At 32.1% G+C, this 27,600-nt stretch overlaps 5 protein-coding genes across 12 annotated transcripts; 1 reads left to right on the top strand and 4 right to left on the bottom strand.

The window, feature by feature from the left end:
• Window positions 1-60: 60 nt before the first annotated feature.
• On the bottom strand, window positions 61-9,912 carry LOC118440513 (glucose dehydrogenase [FAD, quinone]). 2 transcript variants are annotated; one of them, XM_035863653.2, is made up of 8 exons: window positions 9,772-9,912; window positions 6,637-6,806; window positions 5,023-5,266; window positions 4,666-4,924; window positions 4,152-4,412; window positions 3,477-3,707; window positions 1,063-1,390; window positions 62-975 (listed from the first exon to the last, which is right to left on the bottom strand). In XM_035863653.2, exons 2-8 carry the CDS (start codon window positions 6,804-6,806, stop codon window positions 663-665), a joined length of 1,806 nt encoding a protein of 601 aa, XP_035719546.1. In that variant the 5' UTR covers window positions 9,772-9,912; the 3' UTR covers window positions 62-662. The 2 variants fall into 2 exon arrangements, with proteins under 2 accessions (XP_035719547.1, XP_035719546.1); XM_035863654.2 differs by lacking the exons at window positions 6,637-6,806; window positions 9,772-9,912 and adding an exon at window positions 6,280-6,583 and having other exon boundaries at window positions 61-975.
• On the top strand, window positions 5,181-27,564 carry LOC146872887 (uncharacterized). 2 transcript variants are annotated; one of them, XM_085658474.1, is made up of 3 exons: window positions 5,181-5,422; window positions 9,888-10,055; window positions 27,390-27,564. In XM_085658474.1, exons 1-3 carry the CDS (start codon window positions 5,361-5,363, stop codon window positions 27,562-27,564), a joined length of 405 nt encoding a protein of 134 aa, XP_085514600.1. In that variant the 5' UTR covers window positions 5,181-5,360. The 2 variants fall into 2 exon arrangements, 1 of the variants encoding a protein (XP_085514600.1); XR_014982390.1 differs by lacking the exons at window positions 5,181-5,422; window positions 27,390-27,564 and adding an exon at window positions 6,237-6,379 and having other exon boundaries at window positions 9,888-9,995.
• LOC118440518 (uncharacterized) lies at window positions 11,203-18,538 on the bottom strand. Of its 3 annotated transcripts, none has more exons than XM_035863668.2 (7): window positions 18,154-18,538; window positions 16,445-16,758; window positions 14,855-15,095; window positions 13,862-14,140; window positions 13,111-13,451; window positions 12,622-12,871; window positions 11,203-12,354 (listed from the first exon to the last, which is right to left on the bottom strand). In XM_035863668.2, the coding sequence occupies exons 2-7, from the start codon at window positions 16,475-16,477 to the stop codon at window positions 12,068-12,070; spliced, it is 1,431 nt and encodes a 476-aa protein (XP_035719561.1). In that variant the 5' UTR covers window positions 16,478-16,758; window positions 18,154-18,538; the 3' UTR covers window positions 11,203-12,067. The 3 variants fall into 3 exon arrangements, with proteins under 3 accessions (XP_035719561.1, XP_035719563.1, XP_035719562.1); XM_035863670.2 differs by having other exon boundaries at window positions 16,445-16,706; XM_035863669.2 differs by lacking the exon at window positions 18,154-18,538 and adding an exon at window positions 16,923-18,028.
• LOC118440521 (alpha-tocopherol transfer protein-like) lies at window positions 18,963-22,342 on the bottom strand. 4 transcript variants are annotated; one of them, XM_085658472.1, is made up of 6 exons: window positions 22,167-22,323; window positions 21,245-21,341; window positions 20,565-20,703; window positions 20,203-20,362; window positions 19,600-20,069; window positions 18,963-19,500 (listed from the first exon to the last, which is right to left on the bottom strand). In XM_085658472.1, exons 3-6 carry the CDS (start codon window positions 20,701-20,703, stop codon window positions 19,349-19,351), a joined length of 921 nt encoding a protein of 306 aa, XP_085514598.1. In that variant the 5' UTR covers window positions 21,245-21,341; window positions 22,167-22,323; the 3' UTR covers window positions 18,963-19,348. The 4 variants fall into 4 exon arrangements, with proteins under 4 accessions (XP_085514598.1, XP_085514599.1, XP_035719572.2 ...); XM_035863679.2 differs by having other exon boundaries at window positions 18,964-19,500; window positions 21,203-21,341; XM_085658473.1 differs by lacking the exon at window positions 21,245-21,341 and having other exon boundaries at window positions 22,274-22,342.
• On the bottom strand, window positions 24,081-26,052 carry LOC118440463 (uncharacterized). Its single transcript, XM_085658369.1, has 6 exons — window positions 25,965-26,052; window positions 25,547-25,908; window positions 25,329-25,485; window positions 24,712-25,205; window positions 24,324-24,605; window positions 24,081-24,221 (listed from the first exon to the last, which is right to left on the bottom strand). The coding sequence occupies exons 1-6, from the start codon at window positions 26,050-26,052 to the stop codon at window positions 24,081-24,083; spliced, it is 1,524 nt and encodes a 507-aa protein (XP_085514495.1).
• Window positions 27,565-27,600: the final 36 nt, after the last annotated feature.

The following is a 27,600-nucleotide window of genomic DNA, read 5'->3' as shown; positions in this document are numbered from 1 at the left end:
TAATAAGTAATAACAATGGTAATAATAATAATAAAAGAATGCATTTAAAACATGGCTCTTGTAATATTTTTTTTTATTTTCTTTTATTTATACGCTCATTTTCTATTTGAAATTTGACCTTCTTGGATGAACATAGCTACTTTAAGGAGAGTAAGAGGCTTGCTCAAGTTTATATCCCCAAAGGGGAAGTAAACTGGTCTCTTGGCAGTATACTAATCATACTTACTTACAAGATGTGCGAACTCATTTTATTAAGAGTTACTCGAGCGAACTACGTTTAAGTGGAATTAGTTAGTAATTTTTTTCTCTTATTTTTTTTTAGGATTTATATTTGTGCAAAGTAAATTAAGAGACTAGCGTAACTCGAGCATTCTTTAAAGAATATTAAAAACATGTCATTTCGTCGTATATTTGCTGTATATTTATTTTGTAATTAATAAATGCGAATTCGCTTAGATGAAATACGAGTATATTACTTAGAATATTTTTTTGATTTCATAAAAAGTTCGATCGACAAAAATCCGATCAATGTCAATATTCGTGTTATCGTCATTAAAAGGTTAAAGAATAGGTTAATCCTTTCTTTCTATCTAAAAATAATCATTCGTGATCTATCTTCAACTAACGTTCATGTCAAATTGATATTCAAAATTTGATAACGCTCAACCTATCCACGTTCTTTTGATAAAGTCAGCTGCCCTTTCGCCTATCATAATGGCTGGAGCATTTGTATTGCCAGAAGTGACCTTTGGCATGATGCTAGTGTCGGCTACTCTAACACCTCGTACACCCCGCACTCTTAATTGATTGTCTACGACAGCATAGGGATCTTCTTCTGGACCCATTTTGCAGGAACCAGCCTGATGATTTTCAGGTGATGTATCGTGTTTCACGGCACATTCCCAATAAGCGTCACATCCAAATTTCAAATGTTGACAATTTTTCACTGGCGTACGATCCAATTGGAAACCATATCTGTAAATGATGGACATAACAAGATCAAATGTGGTGTATTTAAAATGTTAGGTAATATATAGGCAATCATGTTTTAAGAACACGTACCGCTTTAGGGCTTGCGTTTCTGATAGTCTAATCGAGAATTTAATGGCTTCGATCAATCCAGCTATGTCGTCCGGGTGGGACAAGTACTTTGGATAGATTAAAGGTTTCGATATAGGATCGTTGTTGCGTAAACGAAGATAACCACGGCTCTTGGGATGCAAATAGGTGGGGATGATGTAAATAGTACGATTTGTCCCTTTCTTCTCCCCGACCATGCCTGTTTCGGCACAGTCTGCTAGATAACCACCGAATATAAGTTGAACGTCTGGATGATCTTCTTTAGAATTAGCGTATTTCGTATTGACCATTGCTGTTACCTCCGATATACCTGTGTTTTATCGATAATGAGTTAAGTTAAGATAGAGCTAAAAGTTAGAATTTTTCTTCTAATCTGATTCTTTTTGTTAATTCGTTTTCTTTTTTTCTTTTTTTCTTTTTTTCTTTTTCCTTCTTCGTCGTCCCTAAAAGTTGTCACGGAAATGCGAACTAGTAAGAAAAATCGGTATTAACGAACTTTTCCCTCTAGGTATTTCTTTTTAACGATCGATTTGTCTCGAGGCTACATTACGTTCTGAATACCTCGAACACGCTCGAAGGCACGGTTGAACCAATTTGGTAAAAAAGTATATACGGGATATAAGTAAGAAGTACGAGAGAGTAAGTAAAAGATTTAGTTAGTTGCCAGTAATGGATTAATTTGTGTGGGATTTATTTTTTCTTTTTCCTTTTTTCTTTTCCTTTTTTTTTTTTTTGCTAAGATTTCTAAATAGGTAACACATGAATATTATAATAAGTTTTTTCTTTCATTTTTTTTCTTTTTTTTTTTTGTTTTGTTATATTCTTGCGTAAAAGCAATAACCGTAAAATGCGTGAATAAATGATGCGTTTCTTTCGATCTAATTAAGTATGGTAATTATAGGAGAATGTGAAAAACCGAAGTAGATCCGATCATTCCAATAATGAACTTTCTCGTGCATTGCATTCTTCCGCTACGTTTGTCATAGAGCGTGACCATATCGGAGATATACTCCGACGATTGCGTCCATAAAAGTATTATAATGACTTAGGTTGAATGTTCTATGATGAGATTAATCTTCGTAATAGAAACTTTTTGATATCATCTTTCATTATACTTGAAACATTCTAATACTTTTTTTTTTCTTTTTTTTTGTCACTATAGAACATAATGTTTATGCTTACTAACATTGTAAAATATTTCTATCTGATGCAATGCTGAACTTAGAATTTTTTAAGCGGATAGTAACTCGGTGAAAGCAATATATTATGTCATGGTCTTGATCTTACATACATACATTATATATGTCTGCACTTGAAACAATCGAAATATGTATGTGCCAAGTTTATTCCTTAAGCTTCAAGTCGATCAATTATATAACACTCAAACACCGAACTCTCGTTAGTTAATGTAACGTCCTTGAGTTGTTAAGATTGTTCAGATCGTACAAGCATAAAAATAAGACGAGTAATGGAAATCGAATAACTCTTAAGACGGATCGATTCCGTTGTAAAATCTAATTCCTTCGAATGACGTGTGATCGTTTTACCGTTATTCACGAAGTTCATTGAATCGAAACAGAGCCTCATTTGTAATTTAAATCAAAAGATAACGTTCGAAACGTTAAGATCGTTTTCTTTTTTTTCTCTCTCTCCTTTTTTTTCATTTTTTTATTGAGTACAATCGTTTATACTTAAGTAGTTTGTTGCGAAATAATTGAAATGTTGTTATTAAAAATGTGCGATAAATATTAATTTATTTTTTAACGATCTTGTATAAAAAAGAAAAAAAAAGAAACAGTGATAATTAATAGGATATTAACCGATCGACTTTTTAATAGTGGAGTTTATGAAGGGAATAAAAGAAATGTAACAATAGGAAAATTGTTACGTTATTGTGGATCAACGAATTCAGAGAAGAAGAAGAAGAAGGAGAAGAGGATAATTGTGCAATAAACTTTCACTGGACGTACACGAAGCCGGAGCTGCATCGATCCCGCAAGATGTAACACGCGCGGCCGGATGTACAATCGCGACCAACGAATCGTATTTCTTTACTGTACGTTTAACATTTCTAAAAATATTTCTAATTTTTTAATTTTCTAATTTTTATTTTTTATTTTTTTTTCGTCCATGAAAGTTTGATCACTTTAAGAGTCAAATAAAGAGTTCCTAAAATTTGAATACGATTCGACTAAAATTGGGATTTTAAACCATCGATCGATATGATTCATAGATCTTCCTTTATCGAATAATTTAATTTACATCGAAATTTGTACCGTTGAAAAAGTTTTGATATTCGTCGATTAGTAATAAATTCTAGGTATAATTATAATTATACTTTCTTCTTATGAAAATAATTAATTGTAGATTAAAGAGATAAATGTTAATTAATTTACCTGTTCCAGACATGAGTCCGTCTCTGAAGAGTAGGTACTCCATAGCAGTAGCCCAATTAAGTGGAGTGGTGTCAGTGTCGTTTATCGTGAAAGTCAATGTGTAGGCGACGTGATTGTGCAAATTCTTGCCAACTCCGGGAAGATTATGAATTACGGGTACACCGACGGCATTCAGTTCATCTCGTGGCCCAATGCCACTGTTTAGAAGTATCTGAGGTGAGTTAACGGCACCTTCACAAGACAATTTCAAACGATCGGCTTATATAAACGTCAATGCGAATAGAAGTAGAAATTGTAAAAATACGATATAATGACGGATGATAATAATTATATGATATAATGAAATAAAATTAAATTGTTTTTTTCTTTTTTTCTCTTCTTTTTCTTTTTTCTCTCTCTCTTTTTCTCTTTTCTTTTTTTTTTTTTTTTTTTTAAACAAATACCTAAATATAAGGATATAATTATGCTGTAACAATGCGGTTTTGTATTTTTACATCGAACTATAATTTAGATCTTGAAGGACGTCTTGATTATAAGTTTTGCCGTTAATATAATGTAATCATAGCGAGAAACACTTAATTAATGTCTTTCGAAAAATATAGGGTTGTTAACACGAGATCTCTTCAAAGACATTCAACGTTATCTCGTTCCAAGATTAGTAAGAGAGATTGTTACCTCCGCTTATAACAACTTCCTTCGCGACTGATACTCGATTTAACTTTCCATCGTGAACGAATTCCACGCCAACTGCCCTCTTATTATTGTCAAAGAGAATCTTTGTTGCTGTTGAGTTCAACATGATGTGAAGATTTGGACGATTCCTAGCGGGACGAAGGAAGGCTCGAGCCGTGGAAAGTCGAGACCCGTTTCTCGAGGTCGTTTGTGCTATAGCGAATCCGGTGTGTATTCGTCCGTTCAAATCCACCGTGTCGTATCCTATCGAAAAAAGTATACTTTTGATTTCGTTAGTTTTGCCAAACGAACAGAAAAACGTTACTAAGCGTCGATCTGTCTGTATCTAATTTTTCCTTTTGTTAAATTTTTATTAATGTTATAGAAGAAATGATCAAGAGAAATTGTTGGACATATCGAACAATATCAACTAGAAATATAAGATAAAAATTACTACTTTCGTTATCTTTTTTATTGATTGTCAAGGACAATCGATAATCTCACTATCAATAATAACCAAGTTCTTTCCCAGCTTCGAGAAGGGCGTAGCTCAAAGGAGGATGATAATGGAATTGCGTAACAGTGAGTGGTCCTCCAACTCCGTGATAACCGATATCCATGTTATAGACTTGAAGATTATCCTCGCTTTTTATGAAGTATGGTAGGACATCCTGATAAGACCAACCAATGTTACCCATCATGGCCCAATCGTCGTAGTCCTTTCTGGAGCCTCTCATGTAGGTCATTCCGTTCATAACGCTAGTACCTCCGAGAACCTTCGATTGTAAACAAATAGATACTAAAGTGATCAGATATATGTACATATATAAGTATAAAGAAATGTGTGTTTTTGGAAGGTCACAGGATTATTTACTTTTCCTCTTGGCCAGTAACATTTTCTCTCGTCTTTATTCAAACACGCTTGATCCTCGCTCTCAGTCATATATTGCCAATCGATGTCACTTCCAAGAAAATTGAAGAAGAACGATGGAATTTGTGTACCAGTTGGTTCGTCTAAACCAGCCTCTAACAGTAATACAGAAAATCTTGGTTCCTCTGATAATCTCGCTGCCACTGCTGCTCCAGCACTACCTCCTCCTATCACCACAAAGTCGTATCTAAAAACGAAACATATATTCCCGTGCTTCTTATACTTTATTATATCGTCGACCACAGTATCTCTCATGTAATCGGTTAGGATCCTATTTCTTCATGAAACGTGAACACGAAATTGGATTTAACGAAGGATTGGATTTGTTCCAGCTGGGCGAAAGGTGATTTTCCCATGACTTTGCTAGTTGATCATCTTTGCTAGTGATCACGGAATGTTACGATCGAGTGTAATAAAACGAACACGCCCATGTCTAATCGCATATCTATAGTCAATTACATACTTTTGTATTCATTTGTATAACGTGAACGTAGAGGGGTTGATGGCAATCGTGAACTTAGAACTCATATTGCATAAAAAGCAAATCAATGATTATTTTCTCTGGCATAGAGTAAGACCATATAATCGATTATTCCAAAGCAATATTCAGTTTAGTAAAAGTGAAAACGCGTTCTATAAATTTGTTAAATCAAGGTCAATTATCTACTGTTTACGTTTCAAGTGTATCGTCAATGATAGACGCATGAATATTTCCACTTTCATTTTTCACATTCATATTTATAAAGAACCTTACGAAAAGCTGATGCCATATTCTGTATTACATTACTCGTTCGATGCACCATCTCGACGTGATGTAAGAAGAAGAGGTTCACTCATCTAGACAATACCCTGAAGCATATCTTAAGAGTACACAAACGAAAGAATTTCATGGCTGCGTGTGCATGGGTGCTTACTTCCGAGAGATCGAGAAAAAAGAAAAAGAAAGACAGGGAGACAAAGAAGGAAATAGGGAGAAAAAAGAGATAGAGATAGAGATAGAGATAGAGATAGAGATAGAGATAGAGACAGAGCAGAGACAGAGAGAAAGAGAGAAAGAGAGAGAAAGATAGAGAGAGAGAGAGAGAGAGAGAGAGGGAGAGAAAGAGAGAGAGAGAGGGAAAGAGAGAGAAAGAGAGAGAAAGAGAGAGAAAGAGAGAGGTTGCTGTCTCGTTAAAAGAAAATTTCCACAGCTAGTATTACGTGAACAGTGCCAGGTGACAATTAACTTCATCTTCGTTGGGAGATCGCAGAAGCGTCCTTCGTTTTCCTTTCTCGAGATTTTTCGAAAGAACAAGATATGGTGAGAGCCCCTTGGTATAATCGAAAAATGATTTGCAAGTGTCTTTTTTATATCTACGTAAGTACATAGTATACTTTGAAGAGAAGTGAGATAGTTAACTCGTGTACATAATATAACCTTCCTTTAACGAGTTATTTCGTTATCGGCTGGCCATCAAAGAAAACGATGAACTCTTAGATGAGTAACGTTCTTTCGTTTGTCCTTGACTCATATCTTAGGTAGTAATTACGTTTAACGGACCACAGCAATCGGCTTACCTCATGTTTACGTTTTTCGGAGGTATAGGCCTATTACAGGGATCTTCAAGGTCGCATTGACTTCGAAGGAACACTTCAAGGAGACCCATGAACAACATAAACGATGGTCCACCACAAGTGGAGGCCAATGTTGGCCCAGTGGCCGTGGTCAAAGGGCAATTACAGCTCATCTGTAATGTTATTACAATTTTTATCGAATTATTTATTGATTGATACTCTTGTTAGATTTTGTTTAGATTAGAAATTAATGATCAGCACACACACAGAGAGAGAGAGAGAGAGAGAGAGAGAGAGAGAGAGAGAGAGAGAGAGAGAGAGAGAGAGAGAGAGAGAGAGAGAAAGAGATAGGGAGAATTTGGAGTGATAATAATTGATTGCACTCACAAGGGAAACGTCATTTAATCGCCAATTAAATACTAGATAGTCCGTAATTAATGCTCCGAGGTATTCCTAATTGTAATTGCAATCGATTAAATGCCATTCGTCCATTGTCGAAAGAGTGATAAAGTATGGTGGAGTTTTTGAAGTTTAAATATGTTTAATATTGACAGTGAGAAAGTAATTGATCCGTTGGGGTATTTTCTCATATCGAATACATTCAAAATGAATTTGGAAATTAGAAATATCTTTCGTTTATATTTACCAATTGTCTCGTATCAATGTTTCATGCTCATTGAGTTAATTCGTTGATTTTTTAGATATTTCTTACGTAGGAAACATATTTTAATTCATAATAAGTCAAATTTAGCACATAATCATCGTGTTCGTAATAAAACTGAATATATATATATATAAGAGGAGTATGAAACAAAAGTAAAGTGAGAGCGTATTTTATACGTGCCTTTTCTATGTGCACCACGTAATGACTGTGCATAATAGCCACGTAAACAAAAAAGAAAAAAAAAAGAATACAGAGAACTGCAAAGGTGTAAACTCATTCAAAGAGACTTTATCACGTAAATCTTTATGTTCTTACTTGTATACGGAAACACGTACCACTACTCTTTTCTTAACACTTACAAACAAGGAAAAAGTTTCGTCAGGGTGCGTCTGGGATAAGATTAACTCTCGTTTAGAAACTTTTCTCTTTCATCGACTGAAATTCATTGATTCGTATCAAAAATAAATGATCCAACGAAATTTCTTCCTCCTTTATCTTTTTTGTTTTTCTATTCTTTTTTATAGTTTTGTTTTTCGACGATCTCGTGAAATTAGAACGAGATCCCCGTAACGGGAAGCTTTCTCGTACGGTGAAGAATTGAAGGGGAAACTCTGATCCTGTATTCTCTTCGTTGTGTAACATTTTTACAACAAGCCGAGTTTCCTCTTCCTACAATTCTCATTGTCAGATATTCTGATACATCCTGGGCCTCCGTACTCCGTTTCGTCTGTTTTAATTGAATTCTATCGGAAACGAATCGATACGTTCTAATTTTCTCTATTGTTCCCATCTATTTAGAGATTAAAAATATGTGGACAAAAACTTTTTCTTTTAAAAGAACATTTTTTCCTAATTGTTTACCATCACGATCGACAATTTACATATCAAGTAAGGCTTCGACGTAATGCATATATGTCTTTTTCTTTTTACACAAGACCGTTACGTTCACTGACCGAGAACTGCATCGAGTCTCTTACCATCGATTACGAAAGTCACGCATTTTTGCAGCTTCTTTTAAATACACATATATATTTTCTCGTTCGAGTATATTTTCCGTTATGTTTTCTTTTGTTTTGGTTACCTTTTTATCTTTCCTTTTTTTCCCTCTTTACATTAAACACTCAGATAATTACCGGGTATATGCGTTTTGTTGCACACGCTACGTGAAAATGACGAAACACATACAATTATATGAATTTGACGTTCTCGAGTTAGGATTTTTGTAGTCGATATTCAATGATTAGGATATTATGCATGAAGTGGAAGAAAAAAAGAAAATAAAGCTTGTTTTGCCAAATCAACCATCAAATTCATTATAATATATTTTAATGTTTTGCATATTTTATACTATGCATATGTAGAAGTTTTCAATGATTTAACATAAAAATGCATCTTGCGTCTCGTTATTGTAAACGATCGTATAATTTGTACTCTTCGGTTTTATGAATTTGAAAAAATAGTTTCTCATTGTGAAGAATAATAATATACGCGTACGATTATGGGTAACAATAAATCGGTACGATGTTTCACACTTTTTTCTTCAATGAATTTTGTAGTTGTTAAGATTTATATGGACATAAAAAATGATGAAGTACCGTGGTGAAGCATAACAAAGAGGTATAACAAATAGTTTTTCTTCTGAAAAAACTATTTTCGTTGTAGTATTAGTAAGTGTATGTGCAACAGTATATCTATATATATATATATATATATATATATATATACATACACAATATACTTATATATATACTTATTTGTATATATATATGTCAGAGATTGAGAAATTACTTTGGTTACAGCAAGTTTTCTACGATCTAACATAAGAACGCATCTTGTGTCTCTTTAATATACGATCGTATAACTTTTATTCATTGGTTTCGTGGATTGGAAAATGGATAAAAGAGAAGACACATTTTTTTCTTTTTTCAGACAATTAATTCATTTTAATAAATTTGAATTAATGATTATAACACGAAGAACGAAAATACTGTTTTCTACGAGGAGAATGTAAATAGTTGAAAATATTTCAAGGGAAAGGTGTGTTGACCCTCCTGTTAATGCCAAGGTGTGCAATGGAATTGAGTAATAATTAGTAAGATTAGATACACCTGCTGTTTGATATTGACTCGTTTACCTTCTTCGGTCCAATTAACGCTACAAGTTATTGATATCATTAAAAATTGCCTTTGTAAATATTAAAATATCTCTCAGTTTGCAATCGAAAGTCGAACCAGTAAACAGGATCCTGGATGGCAGCTTTGAATACAATTTTTTATTTGTTATAAGTATAATATACATATATGCATATGTGTGTCTCTCTCTCTCTCTCTCTCTCTCTCTCTCTCTCTCTCTCTCTCTCTCTCTGTATATATATATATATATATATATATATATATATATATACATATATATATTTATTTTGAATGAATAGACAATAGAGCGAAAGATAAATGTATAAAAAAGGATTGGCTCACCTTTAAGCCGTTTTAGACTTGTTTCGTATCGGCTATCTAAAGGCCGATATTTAAACGAGTTTACACACACACACACTTAAGACCTTTGATTTGGAACGATGTATGTACCCTTTCAGTGACACTATCGGATTGAACAAAATCGTGGCTTACAGTGGCACGATCAAGAACCGACTAGGCCGGTACCATTCCCATCGCGCTTGTAATATTCGACAACTTCCACCTCCTTTCGGCCTTCCCTTCTGCTTCCAATCCATGGAAGCGTTTCCAGAGACTGCGAATGGAAGGTATGATAGTTCTATCCTTTACAAACTTGTTACGTGGACGGAATTTCATTTGTTGCGTTGTAGTTTTACAAGTTTTTGTTTTGTTTTGTTTTCTTTCTTTCTTTTTTTCTTTCTTTTTTTTTAATCAAATATATCGATTCTAGATACACAATTTAAAGTTTTATAAACTTGTTTATCTTATAATTTATTACTTAACATTTTTAGATCCTGATCGAAAATATTCCTGATCATAAACATTTATGATCGATGTGGAAATATTTTTATCGATGACATAATTTGCAAATATCGATTTTTCTATATGTCATTAGCAACAGTTGCGCGCGCGCGTGCACATACATACACATACATTCGAATGTTCGTTCATACATACATACTCATTTTTTTTTAATTTTATCTTTCATACTAATACCGACAATATCGTTCTTTCCACGATCCTGCTCGGAAATAGCTTAACATTAACTTTTGATAACAGAAACGTGTTAAAAAAAAATTTTGATGTCAATACGTATATAGACGAGAATCATATGATTTTCTAGTTGAAATATTCAATATGCTCCGAAATCTTTTTTCGACGACTCGACGGTTTAGCATACTTTTACTTTTGGCTTGAGGCAATAATACGATACGGAGAAAGATCCGCGCTTGAAACATAAATGGACATTTACAAGCCAAATTTACATTACATAAACATAAAGGAAATGTTTCGATCGATATAAAAAAATTTATAATTGCACGATCGAATCATTAATATCGATCAAATCGATATATATATATATATATATATATATATATATATATATATTCGATAACGTAGAACAATCCTGTTAATAATCTAAAACTTTGATTACTCTAAAATAAGTATATAATTCAAGTTAAAATTCTAACTTATTGTAAAACATTATAATACAGACAAAAAATAACACTTTTCGTCTTTCAATTATTTAATACTTGTATAATACGACGCGATGTAATATAATAACATAATATAGTACACAGCCTGATAGTGAGAAAAAAAGCGATAACGAGTTAAGCCTAAAGTTTCTAAAATGTTACGTAAAAAGTATATTAGATGGTATACTTTCATTAAAAAAAAGAAAAAAAAAAAAAAAAAGAAAAAAAAATAAATAAAAAAGAAATTAAAAAAAAATAAAAAGAAAGAGATAAAGTCAAAAGATTAAAGTCGGCTTAAATCTTAAAAAATAAAAGAGGTCGATTAAACTACGTCATTAACGTCTTGTCACGAAACAAAAATTGTTCTTTTCGCAAAAGGTACGGAAATAAATTACGATCAAGAGGCAAGTAAGAAATATATAGCTCATAGCCATCCTTGGATCTCTTCTAACGATCGCCCGTAATTAAGGTAAAGAAAACTAAAAATAACGAATTGTTATCGTATCTTTATCGAATCTTCAATAATACGATAATACGAGAAGATCGGCGCTTTGTAGGTATTTTAACGTTTGCCGCAAGGAAACGCAGGAAGATATACGTTTATTAAATAAAATCAATGGAACAATCATTGTCGGATAAGAAATAATTATCCCTTCCATTAAGATTAAAAATATTGTTTCCTTTTATAAAAAAAGAAAAATAAAAAAAGAAGAAGAAGAAGAAAAAAATCTCACAGACAAATTTTCCCTGCAGCTAAACGAAAATATATACATATATAGTATATACATATAAATATAGTATATAGATATACTATATGAGATTTAAATTAAAAAATATAAAGAACAACAATATAAACCTGAATGAAGATCGTTTAGATTAGTACAAAAAGTAGAAATTAAGTATTTATAATCATTCGAAATAGAAAATTCGAAATCTCGTTTTGCAATCAATGGTAAAAATAAAAAAAGGCATTTAAAAATTTCAATATATGTTAAATAAAATCACATATGAGGATTGATAGTGACGGGCGTTCATCAGACAGTTGACGTCGATTATTACATCCTTTACGTAATGATCATACGTCTAATTCTTATTCGATCGAACATCCTAGACATGAATATTTATTCTACTTTCTTAATTCGTAGCTGTAATAATCCCGCTAAAACGCTCGTGAAACCGGCGTTATAGTCGAGCGTAACTTCGGTATAAATATATTCTTCTCGATGATCTTGAAACTTGTCGGCCTCGTCCGGTCCGGATACTAAAGCACCGTAAAGTATTTGAGGATTTGGTTCTTGTCTATCGAATTCTGGCCACCCGCAAGGGGCAGGTTTATTTGGACAAGAGGATGCTGCATGATGTGGTTGTGTAGGTGGATTATATCCATATCCAACGACATAACTTCTTCCTAATTCATTACAAAAATTAATAAATTAATTAATAACATTATTTTCTTATTAAATTATTCTTAATACAATAATATTCTCTCTTTACATCGTTTTATATAAGATAATATTTAAAATATTTTCTTTTTTCTTTTCTTTTTTTTTATTCTGTTTTGCTTTGTCTTTCTTCTCTTTTTCCATTTTTTTTTTCTTTATATCAATATTATTTTTCGATATAGTTTGCGACAATTTAATGAATAACGTAATATCATTCAACTAAACCATTTTACCTTCATCACCTAGCATATATGAGATCTGCTGCGTTGCAAATTCACGATATTCCTGGGGATCACCGATATTGGGATAATCAGCAGCTTGCAGACAAACAAATGCCACATTTGCAGCATGACAAAGAGTACCGAATTTGTCGATGTACAATAGTCCTTTAGGCGTGCGCTTTTGTTGTCGAACGGAAAAATCACAGAAAGCACACGCGGCGTTTTGATATTCCGGTTGACCTGTCAATTGTGCCAGCAGAACCTATAAAACGAAATGGCTGTTAATCTGGAGAATTGATCGTTTTATTAATATAAATCGAATTTGTTTATTTTTTTTTATAAAATTACGTATATATTTTGAAAATTATCGATTTATATATATACACAAACACACATGTATATTCAGTTAGTTCTTATATATACATTTTCTATATATATACATTTTCTTTTTACATATTTTTCTTTTTACATATTTTTCTTTTTACATATTTTTCTTTTTACCTGAACTCCGGCAACCTTTTTATTATAAAAGAACTCGTTTGGTCTTTCCTTAAGATGAAAATGTTGATAATGATGCTCGGCATCCTCAAGGTATCTCGAATCGTTAGTTGCTTTGAAGAGCCAAGCAGCAGCCCAAGCTAGCTCGTCTCCGTAATCAGTGCTTTCGTAATATTGCGCTGCTCCACGAATTGCACTGTGATAAAGACCACGGTATTTATTAGCAAAATTGTAAAGCTCCTTGGCATGTTTGAGACAGCGTTCGCTATAATTTGGATCGACGTTCTTGAATACAATACTGGATGCTGCGAGTGCTGCTGCAGTTTCACCGGCTAAATCAGAACCTTGATAAAAAAAAATATAATATAATTATTTCAACGATATTTTTTTTTCTTTATTTATGATGGAATTTTAATTAGAAATTATTTACTATATCGAATGAGAATTATAACGCGATACGTCGATATGACGAGATATTGGAAGCGAGTAAATAATATGAACTACTTTTATCGATTCGATGAATATGTTGTACGTCGCATACATCTATGCTTCTAATATGGAAATAATAAATGTAATGACTCGTAAAATATATATACGAGGAATCCAATTATATGGCGATTATGATAGAGAATACATAATTAGGAAAATTTACTTTCAGGTGGGTGAGGAATGAGGTCAAGGATAGTTATAGAAGTAAATTTTTAATTGAAGAGGGTAGCAAAATTCGTTTTTAATTAGTTCGAAATAGATTTACCAGGATGATCAGGATCGATCTTGTAAGCTGGCCTTGTTGTATTCAATTCTTCCGGTCTTCCCCAATACGTATGATCGACGGAAAAATCACCAACTTGTCCGTAAAAGACGAACTCGCTTACGTGACATTTGATAAAGTAGTCGGTAGCCCATTTAATGGCTTTACGAATTTCATCGAGTTGTCCGGCCTCAATATAAGCTTCCGGCCAGCTAACAGCTCCCCATGCTAAAAGTGTTGTCGTTGATGCCATGGTGAAACCAAATTTTACGAAGTCACCGGCTGTCGGATATACAAAAAAAGATAGATGATAAGATAGGTTTGTCAAAATTATGTCACACTGATAGACATTAGTAAATAAGAAATTTAAGAAAAGAATATCTCTTTGAGTTGATATCTATAACTTTCCACATTTTTTCTTTCTTTTTTCTTTTTTTTTTCTTTTTTCTTTTTTTACTTTTACGTCAACGCGATAAAAAATTGTATCCTTCCGATAGGATCGAAACTTTTCATTGATAAAAATTCCTGAAACATTCTTAACACTTTGTTATTCGTTATCATCCTACACGTTGCCCTATCTTGTCTTTTAACTGACGTATACCGTGCACAATCGTTCACGTGTTTCCTCTCGAAATATATTCTTTATCAAAGCAGTTCTCTTTCATAATATTTGTTGAACGCCGATACATGACATACGACCCATTAATTCGCCGAAACGTCTCCTTATCTACTTGAGTCTGACAATGAGAGAAAGAGAAAGAGAAAGATCAAAGGAACGAGAGAAACGTAGTTACTTACGTACGAGAAGACTCGCACCGAAGATACGTAACGAGCTAAAAGCGATAATTGAATTCCTCTTAATCGCACGTTTCCTCTAATATATCAACTCGAAGAAACTCGAGCTTTTCTTAATTTCGTATATTAAGATAGTATAATAGTAAAAGTAGAATTTAAAAATTGGATCACCAACGATAATGTTATTATGTTAAAACTCACCGTCATAATAACCACCCGTAAGATCTTCGCCATTGATTCCGCGATCACTCAATGCGGAATCACCTCTCCACGATATTCTGTTGTTTTCCGGAAGTTTACCGGATCGTTGCGCTTCGTAGAACAATAGAGAGAGCTCTAGAACTCGAGCATAATCTCCCTCACCTTCTTCGATTGGCTTCACGGAGGTCGCTGAGGTGGCGCTTATCTTCATAATCGAGGCCACGGATGTTATCGTTAAAGCCTGTCAATTTTACAATTTTTTATTATATGAGATCGAACCCTCTTTGGGGTATGTATACAAACGTTTTATTGCTTTAAACAATGTAGAATTTTTATTGAGACATAAATGAGAGAATTATTATATACAATAGAATTACCGTGTTCAAATGTCTTTAATTACATGTAAATAATTAATATTATTTATTTAATTATCGTTATTATTAATCATCCATCTCATTGGTTTAATATATAAATATACAAGTTTCATTTTGTTTTCGTTAAAAAATTCTCATCTCAAGAGAGAAACATTCGCGAGTGTTTCGTTAAAATTTGATTTTCTGTACGCGCATTGGAAGATTCTTTCTCGTCACATATCGGTACCTCAAGGAAAGAGAAAGAAAAAGAATAGAAAAAAAGAAAAAGTACTACATGAGTTTACAATAAGGACGGTATTTGCGGAGGGTGTTGGCGTTTGTCATACAGATATACTATGTGGTCGGCGAACTCGAAGAATTTCTTAGAAGAGGTAAACGTGCGTGAGAGAGCTGCACGAGAAATATAGACGGATCTCACCTACGTTTTCAACATACAATTTATACATAAATTTCTTTTTTTCTTTATATTACGTTTCATTAGAATTTTTCTATTGATAGAAATATTTCTGACATTTGTCTTTGTGCGTATGTGTTTTACAAATTCGTACCTTATATCCTTGATTTTCAATCAATCGTATCGACATATAGAAATAAGCAAGGCAAAAGTTTCAGCATGAAATTAATGGGCGGCCACGTGCGAAAAATAAAGACGGAAAGAGAAAGAGAGAAAAAGAGAGAGAGAGAGAGAAAAAGAGAGAGAGAGAGAATGAGATGGGGACCGGAAGTCGCCGTCTCATTCCCACTTCCTTTCGTGGTTAACACACAGTCAAAGATTAATAATATTTGATTATGTATAAACCACATATGAGTAAATATTTGGGTAACCGAACTAATTATGTGATTGAGATATTACACATTATGTGTTTTATTCGATGGTAATAATGTTTATATATACTAATATATATATATATATATATATATATATATATATATATATATGTATAATATCTATAATGTATATATATGTATATATATATATATATATATATATATATATATATATCTATAATATCTATAATGTATATATATATATATATATATATTTATATATATATATTTATATATATATATATACACATTAGTACGGATGAGATGAAGTCGAAGGATGTGACGTAAGATGGCAGGAAACACGTCAACGTACGTCATCAAAGAAAGAATCTACCAAAGAGTAATTGCTAATCTCATTTCGAAATCGCCTTGAGGGAAGAAAACTCACCGTGGCGCACGCGGAGATAACGTTGATCTTCATTCTCTATCTCTCTCTCTCTATCTCTATCTCTTTCTCTCTCTCTCTCTCTTGGTCTCTCCTTCACTGTATCCTTTCGTACGACCTCCTCGTTCTTACTACATTCGAATAAATCTCCGCATAATCGCTTCTATTTCTTGACGTCAGTTCCATTCGGCATAGCGTATCCTTCCGAAGTCAACGATCATCTTCTTCGAGCTTTTTCTTCTTTTTTTCTCAGTAAGTAGATACACTAGGGCAGGACTAGAAGTTATTAGCACGCTCTAATCGCGCATTTGTCGTATCTATTTGAGAAAATGTAAGAGAACCAATTGAATCATCGATTATCAAATGCATGCCAAAATTCATTGAGTATGTATGTATGTATGTATGTATGTATGTGTGTATGTATATATGTATGTATGTATGTATGTATGTATGTATGTATGTATGTATGTATGTAGTACACCTATTAGGGGTAAATAATAATAATCGTTCTCGAGGATATATAATCTTGTTGGAGATATTGTTGCGTGACTTTTCACGAAATCGAACTACGAAGGTTGTCTCTCGAGTTGTACTATTTATATACAGTAACTGAGCACAATAATAAGTTCGAGTTTCCCTCTCTCCCTGTTACTCTTTTTTTCTTTCTTTCTTATATTAGTCTGCCTGTCTGTCTATCTGTCTTTCTCTCTCTCTCTCTCTTTCTCTCTTTTCTTACTACAACATTATATTATTCCCCTTTCTATCATCACTTTACGATAAATTTGCCCTTAACTTTTTACCACTCGGTCTTGCCTATCTAGCTTCGAGGAATACGTTGTATATTCTCTCTTCTCTTTTACAGTTGTCAACATATACATTCATACATACATACGTTGCATAAGTTAATATTAAATATATCTAGAAAATATCGACAAGTATAAATAATAGTTTTCATTGAATATATACATATGTCTTTGCTATTCTACTTGTCTATCGGGCTCGCATGTACTATCGTCAAACGTTGGATCGGGAAAACCCATTAATGATCGACATGTTCCAAGTATCGATGAAGTTTTGTGTACTCGTTCGTCAGTATACGATAGGAAGGAAGAAACTAATTATTATTCGATTGATTTATGAATTGACTTTTACCATTCAAATAATTTCCATGTAATGGATATATTCAAGAAGGAAAAAGGAAAAGAATTTATCATACGAGGGATAAAGTAGAGCAAAGGATGATCGTCCGTCGAGGAACGAACTTGCGCGTACGATGACCCACGTTCGAAATAATTACTATCGTTCTCGAGCGTATTCCAGCGTCAATAGCAATTATTGTCGGACAAGTTTATTTGTTTGTTTGTTTATTTTCTTTTCTCAGAAGATTGACGATCCTATTAATATAAATTAATATTTATGGAGCTCGTTGTTTTTCTATTATTTTTTTTTTTTTCGTTCACTTCACTTTTTACACTTTACACTTTTCCACCTGGATCCTCCTTGAGGTGAGAGAAAAAAAGAGACAGAGACAGAAAGGGAGAGAGAGAGAGAGAGAGGGAGAGAAAGAGAGAGGAAGAAAGAGATAAACAATGAAAGAGAGAAAACAAAAGAGAAAGAGAAAGAGAGAGAGAGAGAGAGAGAGAGAAAAAAAAGAGAAAGCTAATTCTGACTTTCGTAAGTTTTGTGATAAAAAAAGAAAATTAGATTCGTACGATACGATGCTTCTCGTCGTTCTTTCGCTCGTTCGTTCTTCTTGGTCGTTATTAGTCATCGAATCGAACGATTTGCATGCATGAAGCGTACTCGTCTCTTTGCCGCGTCTTCATCGACGATACGACCTTATGTTGTAGCAGGTAAGAACTTCTTCTCCTTGAAAGAAGATGAAAATCGTTGGCAAACGTTTCTATTATTGATCAGCGAATCCGAGTAAATCATCGATTTTGACTTAGCGAGTACTCTGATTGACTGAGTGACTTACTGACTGACTACCAGCGCGAGTGGACGACCATCGTACTCGTCGCTGAAGGATGTGGAAGTGGGGACGAGTGTTCGGGAGAAGGAGAGGAGAGAACTCGCTATGTAAAAGCTGACTTTTCGTACGAGAAAATATTTCATATACATATATATATGTGTGTATATATATATATATGTATATATATATATGTGTATATATATATATACACATACACACACATACAATGATTTAATTGTTTAAAATAGATTTCCGAATTATTTTCAAAGAGATGTCTTTTTTATTCTTTTTATACATCTAATCTCGCGTTATTATAAGGACACGATAATGATCAGAAAAATAATGTTAAATTTGATGTATCGTGATATGTCTAATATGAATATGTAACGTTTTAAATTCATTTACTAAATTTCATACGAATTCACTTTTACGAAGGGGGAGATAATTTTGTTTCGATAATGTCTGAATCTTTTCAAAACAACGATATCAGTCTATTCTGTTTTTTTTCTTCGTTTTTTTTTTTTTTTATTTTATTTTTATATATGTTCGATTACTCGTAATTGATGGAAATAATGAAATTGAACGATCATTCTGAATGATTTTTCTTAGTTTCTTGGAAGATGAAAAAGGAAACACAGACACGCATATAATTAACGCACATTTTGTGACTCTTTTTTTTTTTAATTAAATAATCAAAAATCTTGGCGTACGTTCAACCTTGCCAAAATCTATTATATTAACATAAATAAAAGAATATTCAATAGATAGAAACTATAACATGCAAGACATGCTTCTCCATCCTAACTAAAACTAATATTCGGAGAACGATTGCTTAATACGTTTGGTTCAAGCAACGAATACAACCGAAAATTTTTGAACAACTATTGATACTGATAACTTGCGTGATCATTTATTAATTCCGACATAGGATGATTTTAATCGATCGTCAATTGTCGGAAAGATCCATCGAGACCGAAAATATCGTCGTGAGTCCTTGGTTTGCCTGGTCGAAGCGATTCGTTTGCTACGACAGATGTTTGTGCAGCGAACCAGGGACCATATTCTTCTAATTTCTTTATCCAGGCGTCTATAAATTCAAAAGAAAGAAAAAAGAATGAGGAAATGAAATAAAATGAATCATTTGGAATATTTTAAATTAATATTTAAATCAATTCAATATTCATACCGTGTACTACTTGAATAGGTCCAGCATCGCCACCATATTCGATGGGTAAAATTTCTTTGGGTATATACTCGTAAAGAGTTTCTAGTTTACTGTGCATAAAAATTCGATTCCGTATTTTTTCCTTCAGGAATGGTTTAACGAAGTTTACTATCGTGTCGACTAACGGACTGATGTTCACCACGTGTACTTGCTTCAATTTCACGGGATAAGCCTCTTGAACACAAACAAGAAATTTTTTCAGGATCGTAGGAGTGAATTTGGCGAAATGTGATGGTGTTGCGACACTTGCATCTAAAATATAAATATCACCAGCTACACCATGAATTTCTTCTTTGAGACGAATGTCTCCTATCATCATAACGAGTTTCATTAGATTTGGTACATTCGGTGTTAGTGTATCCTTCCTTATTCCACGCATTATTATTACTCTGCATCCATCCTCTGTTAAGCCTGACATTGGTGGAATATTTCTGTAAATAATTTATTTATTATTTTTCTTTTTATTCTCTTATAAAACTTCTTTCTTAGTATCACAGTTTTTAAAGTTCTTCAAAAAAATAGAAAAAAAATTTGAATACTAAATACTTCCACGAGTACGCTTACATTATATCGAGTATTTCTTTTAATTCCGGCTGTGTGACGTCACGATTGCTGAAGAACTCTGGTACGATTGCTCGCATTGTGAAATACATGTCAAGTTTCTTTTTGCATTTTTCCAAAGAAAATTTGCATCCACGGAGAAATGTCATCAACATTTGATCATCTGAGAAAAACAATGATTTATCATATATAAACAATTATTTACGATTATATGCATTATGTAAACGGGCATTAATTAGTCATCAAAGAGATACATATTTATGAGCTATTGTTTTTGTCCGTTTACGTCTGATTTTTTTGTAAGTAACTTTTTATCATCGGTACTTTTCATAGAAATTATATTAATGTATGAGTGAATATTTTACCATCGACATTAGGTAAATGTGGTTGTTTGATTAGCCATTCCTTGATGATCTTCAAATCATTGTCTCGAGTCGTTACATTTTCATTGAGTCGCACTCTAATCAATTTTGACATCTCCTCCTTTGGCTGTATTAGCAACATCTATAAATGATATATATATACATATATATGTATAGTAAATTATTATTTTTGAAATTGTAATTTATGTATATTAAAAGAGCCAGTGAAATATTATCATTAGCACCTTATTATGAGTATGTTATGACTGCGATCATTGCATAATGAATGATAATAAATGCAATGTAAATCATCCCATGAAAGCAAAATAATAATACTTTTTTCATCTTAAGGTGAGAGCTGTTGATTTAACATTAAATTTACCGAACACTTGATAGTTCATTCTTTCGTTTAAAGAAAACGACGTAAATGCAAAGTTCGATTATATAAATTATTTAAAAGTAATGTAACATTTTTTGAAAATAAAAAGAAAAAAAATTAATCGAATAAAACGAAACATAATTGCATTTCAACATGACTACGATTTTCAGCATATTCGGTTAAGCGTAATTTAACTAACATCCATTTCTTTGTTTTATCATTATGTGTAAGTGTAATATGTAATAATGGACTATAATATTACTTGCGCAAGTAGTCAATGCTTATGTGAGAAATTATGACTGACCAACAGCTTTATTGCTCAATAGAAACTTTCTCCAGACTCGTCACGGTTCATGAAATAGGAGACTTTTGCCCTATCTTTTTGTTTTTTTTTTTATAGTCTATAGAAAAATACGATAATTAATATTATTTATTTTTTTTGTTCTTCTTTTTTTTCTTTCTTTTTTATATAAATACATATACATAAATATAAAGATTTGAACTTAATCGATTGAAAACTTAATCGACAATCTTATTTTATATATATAGATACCGCATATATATAATTAGTTTTACAGTGACGTAGACGCACGATAGGAATAATTAAAATCAATAAAAAAATATATATATCACTTGTAAAATACAAGTTGTATGATAAATTAACTTCAGTTTTCCATTGATTTATTCGATTTGAAAGTGTTTTTCTAGCCTATTGAAATATTTCCATGTGAAAAGTCTAATGGACGAGTGTAAAGTTCACATTCCTAAGTGTGACACATTCATACAAGAAATAATGTTGAAAGAACATAAAAACAAAAATCGTGGTTGCCAAACCATTATCCTTAGTGAAACCTGAAATTAGGCAATGCGATAGAAAGGTATTCAGAATGCCTTTCACAGTTGCAGAGAAAATTTGCTTTACTATTTACATTCTCGAACGTATGATTACTAAATACATTTAAGATAATACCCATAGCAGTGTTTGTTCTTAAAATGACATCACAAGTATTACCACTTGAGTATTAATAAATTCAGTAATAGTCATACTCAAATCTTTCGAGAAAGAGCAATTTTTATGTTACTATTCTTACCATGAATTATAATAAAAATTAGTTGGATAATTAATTTGAAATAGATCAAATAATCTAACCGATAATATAACGATAATTAAAATCGATTATTAAATTTAACTTTCTAGAGATTATTTATTTGTAATAATTACTTACCTTGTATATGATGTATGTATGTAACGCGTGGCAACCGATATGACAGGAGCGATCGACGAAAGGATTTACTTTGAGGACGTGATCGAAAGTAATGTAAGAATTCTTACTGCTTGCTCGTCGAAGAGATGGAACACGAGCGACGGAGTGGGATAACTTAACTCTTGGACCGGTTCTCCTTTATATCGTACTATACCCCACTCTTGATTTTACTTGCGAACTCTCAGTATATGTAACCATTATGACGCCATACAATTAAAAAATATTTGATTTAATATTTATAATTTTTTCGATGTTCTGATTTATTCAATTGTCGACCGTTGTATTCCTTTTGAAGAGTTCTATAATAATACTATATATAAAAAGGAAAAAAAAAGAAAACAAAAAATTGTATGCAAAGTTATTCGAAATAATTAAATATTACTATTATGTTATACGCTTTAGAGTACTCTATCACTGATATAATAATTTATCACGTAGAAAAACAGTTTACCGATAAAAGAAGTAAAGATCGATATTCTCAATGTTATATCTTTTTTTCGTTACATACTACTACGTAAATTACAACAAAAAATGCGTATACGCTCGTCCAGATATTATTAAATTTTTAATAAGTATGAATAAAGCGTTAGAGACGTCTTTTTCAAAATTAACTCTCTTGGAAATATTTCTTTTTGCAATTGTACGATTGTACAAACAGTATCTTCTGTTCGAATGTACGTATCTTCTAATTTTGCCTACCACTTTTCTTACCATTCTTCTAATCATATTATCATATCATATATTAATTATATTATCATGGAATTATTTAAATTATTTCAAATGAATATTGGGAAACTACGAATCTCTCGTGCTTTTAATTAATACGTTTTTCTCATAATTCTATTACATCATTACAAGTAAACAAACAAGGAAAATCTATTAATGAAATTTTCGCTATTATGTTTTAAATCAAAATGTTGCATCTAGAATATTCTTACAGGAGAAAAGTTTAACATGTAATTTGATCGAATATGTTGAAACATGATATTTTAATATTTGTTATTAATTATTCCTAATAATTAATAACCTAATAAATAAATAAAATTATTAATAATTATTTATAGTATCAGCTTGCAAGACTAGATATTATTTACGTAGTTTGAAACTTACTCTTTTTAAAAAAGTTCATTTTATTCTCTCGTTTCACTTGTTTCCCATTAAACATAAGATTTCCAAGAAAGTTTTTTTACTTTCAAATAAGTCAAGTAATGTATTTTTTTCTTTGTAATTAATTACATTTAAATGTTTGATTCATACGATGGGATAAGAAAGAGAAAGAGAGAGAGAGAGAGAGAGAGAGAGAGAGAGAGAAAGAGAGAGAGAAAGAGAGAGAGAAAGAGAGAGAGAAAGAGAGAGAGAGAGAAAATAATTCGCACAATTCGTTTTACTTTCTTTCAATAAAATCATTCGCGACCGGGGATCTAGGAAAAGGGTTGCGTTAACTAAATATGATGAAAGTTATTCACTTGTGTAGAGAAGCGTACAATCGTAATAAGCGATTATGAAATCGTATGAAATTGCTTTTAAAGTATAATAAAAAGAAAAAAAAAGTATTGTGTTATCGATGTTTATTTGGTTTCATACATGGAACTTTTGGACGAATTATTGTAACGCTTCGAAGCTTCTCTTTAACATTCGATTGCAATCAGTTACAACGATGACGAAGACATATTATGAAAGCAATTAATTTATTTGCTTAATTTCCACACATATAAATGATCGTTCAAAATCATTCATAGTTTCTACAGATTGATAACAATTTTCTTTTTCTTTTTTTAGATTTCTTCTTGTTTCCTTTTCGATCGAAAAAAGAAAGTATATGTCGAAATCTATTCGGCAAGATCAGAAACTTTAGAAATGAGGAAAGGATCAGTTTTATGATACATTAAGAGTCATCAAAACGATCAAGGACGTCAATGTACCAAGAAACATGTTTATTTTGTTCAATATGATATTCGATCCACTTGACACAATGATTCTTTCTACCAAAGTTTCGTTTAAAAATCTGTTTTTATCCTAAAAAATAAAAGAAAAAGTAATACAGATGATATATCTGTAGAAAAAAAAAATTGTTTAATCATTCCTATCGCAATCAATAATATCAGATTATTGTCCTACCAATTTTGTTTCAGAGGTTTTGTTGACATTTTCTAAGATTTGTGAATCATTCGTATCTCGAACATTTCTAATTGATATATCATAAAAATGTTTATCTGGATTACTACAATCTTGATCCTGACAGGAATAAGTTATAACGCTTTTGATAATATCTGGTAGATCTTCGATCATACGTATACGGTAAAGAATCGAAGCTTTTGGTCCATCAGCAAAGAAGGACACACGCTTGATATCCTCCGAACATAATTCTGTCACGATTACGAGCGTATCGGATGGAGAAATCTTTGATTAAATGGAGAAAAAAAGGATGTTAGTTTTTTCTTTTTTTTTCCGTTCTCTTTAGGCAAACATTTATTTTTAAATATTGACAAGGAAAAAAGAAGTTAACCTCGTGACGTAAGAGATCTATCACAGAAGCAAGCTCATTTTCCGGGATTACGAGTACCAGCATGTAGCCTTTGTCATCTGAAATTATTTTCAGATTTTTTATTGTGCCATCGACCAAGTCAATGTAGCTTGTTCGTAAATGCGAAGATTCTTGAAAAATAAGCTCGTCATCCGTTCCATTGGTCGATGATCCGTTCAGGCAATCAATCATCGCTCGAAAAAAGGCAATTCTAATCTTGCTAAAAAAATCGAACACATCCCAGATATCACCATAACTCGAAATATCTTCTTTTTGATAATTCCTTTGTAAATCCGAATTATTTTCTTTTTCATATGAATCCATAGAGTCATGGAACGTATCATTCTGTTCCAAATCACGCTTATGAATTCTTTCTTTCGTGCTGTTTTTATTTGATTCACTTTCTTTTATTATCTCGATGTTTCCTTCGACATCGGATACGAAAGGAATAGAGAAATTTATAGCTGATAGAACACCTAAATTATGATTGTGATGACACATTTAACGATAATAAATATGTCCGAGTATATATATATATATATATAAATGTGTATATATGTATATATATATATGTATATATGTATATATATAAAACTTACTTGTCGTCATTTCTTTAACTCGATGAGCCCAAGTTAATAATTCAGATATTCGCGAACGTAATGTTTTCTTACATTCACATTCGTCCTCCTTTTTACCAGGGAAAAGAAATTCATTTAATTCTATTTTCATCGGTCCGTTATCTTCTTGATGGTCAACCTAATAAAATTTAAAAAAAGATTATTACTCGTACAATGTTACCTCGTTGACATTTTTATACCTGAAAGTATCCATGAACTGGAAATGAGTAAGTTCTCTCAAAATTATTCCAAACCTCTTCTCTTCTTTGCTTAGCCGTGTCAACGAGTATCAAGATAACGTTTCTTAAATGAGAAGAAGCAATGTTTGAGTTATGTTTCATAAAACTAGCGTTGTGTTTAGTCGTCAAGAGTTCTTCCGAGTTTTTTAAAGTTGTCTCGAATCTTTTTCTACGTGGAATTTCCTTTGCGTGTTTCATAGTCATTTTTTCGTCAGACTTTGTCTCCAGTTTAACAACATGCATTTTATCGTTCAATATTCTTCCGTAAGAAACATTTTTAATGGAATTTAATGATTCTGGTATTGTCAACAAGGATGGAATACCTATTGAAAGATTTATTTATATTAAATCTTTTTTTTTTATCGAAAATCAAATTTACCTGAACGGCCAATCAAAAAGCAACTGGATTGAGAGAAGATCGTAAAAATTCTAATTAAAGAAATTAACAATAAACTGACTCTAAACATTTTAGTTTACGAACGATCACGTTTCTTGAAGTTTCATATAATTCGTAGCCTTTTTTTCGAAGGACAACTGAAAAAACAACGCTAAAATAAATCAATTCTAACAGCAATGAACAAATGAATTCGATATAACATTATTTTGTTTCGTTTCTTTTTTTTTTCGTAAAGAACGATATTGCATTTTCGATGGGTCGTTCGATTGAAAATCGATTTTTATTGGATATTGAGTACATTCAATTAACGAGATTATTCTTTGTATTAAATTACATTCAACGGGATTAGGTGTGTTCTAACGAAGTATTGGAGGACCGGAAAGTAATATCGTTTTTTTAAATTAAATTCAAATGAATAAATTTTTATTGTAACAAGTTTTTATTTTTAATCACAATCAAATATCGACATGCGCAGAAACGACATTACTTTCCGGTCCACCTAATAAATACAATTAACGATTTGTCATTGAACAGCTGGTTGGCTGCCTAGCTTCGTACTAGTACATTAACCTAAATAATAAAGGATTTCTAACTGTGGTCACTCCAATGGTTTATTTTGTGATTCTCTTTTAGTCGATACGGTGACATATTTCAATACTACACAGGTCACTCGAAGTATCGCCTTTAGTTCTATTTGTGTATTATTTTTATGTAAGCTTTCGTATGAATATATTTTATAATAAATTGTAAATATAATGTGCACAATGTTAACAGCCAATTCGTAGCTCATTCATATTATCTCTCTCTTTGAATAGAATAATCATTTTTGATTATATTTTTATGACATTATAATTGAACCATAATTGAAGTTAAAATCTTTGAAGAAAATACAATAGCATAGCATGGACGGTACAAGCAATGAATAATATTAAATCGTTAAAGTTGTAACTGCCATGAGATCTTTGCAATATACATGAGCATCAATTACATTACATGCGTCATAAGGTAAGAGAAGTCAGTCGGCCGACTTACTACGATTAATAGTTCGAAATTCAATTTAAGTTGAAATTTTATTGTCTTTCCTAAGCTTAAGAACATTATACAACTAATTGATATCTCATTAAATCTTAAATATATTTTTCATAATGCAACGAATGTTCTTGAAAGAATAAACAAATTAAGTTCAAGTACTAAGAAGCAGCATTCCAAAGATGATCTTCTTCAGCTTTTAAAAACATTTTTTTTTCATAACTATTAAAACTTGAAAGAAATAAATAAGGAAATATAGTAAGTTTTAAAAAGAAAGATCAAAAAGAAAGGACGTTTCTTCTCGGTTACATTTGTTACGATGAAAAGTCTACTCTCGACTTGAGTCGTATGGAATTTGAATTATTAAATCGTCTATAGAAGCTGCTACGACGATACAAGAAACAACATGGCGTCAAGGGACGCTCCGCAGGGGTCGCTAGAACGTCTACGCCTGGTTACCGGCACGCGATTGGTCCACGTTTGGCGCTTTAAAGATTGGAAGGGGTTTTCTTGGCTGATAGATAGTCGTCGTGGGGGGATTGATAGAAGTTAGAGGGAGAAGTAAGGGAAAGAAAGAATAGAAAGAAGA

This window comes from Vespa mandarinia, chromosome 7 (genome assembly GCF_050613455.1).
Source record: "Vespa mandarinia isolate Hongniang chromosome 7, ASM5061345v1, whole genome shotgun sequence".
In the NCBI taxonomy this organism is placed as follows: Eukaryota; Metazoa; Arthropoda; class Insecta; order Hymenoptera; family Vespidae; genus Vespa; species Vespa mandarinia.
Note: the sequence above shows the minus strand (reverse complement) of the source record. Positions and strands in the feature narration are given on the sequence as shown.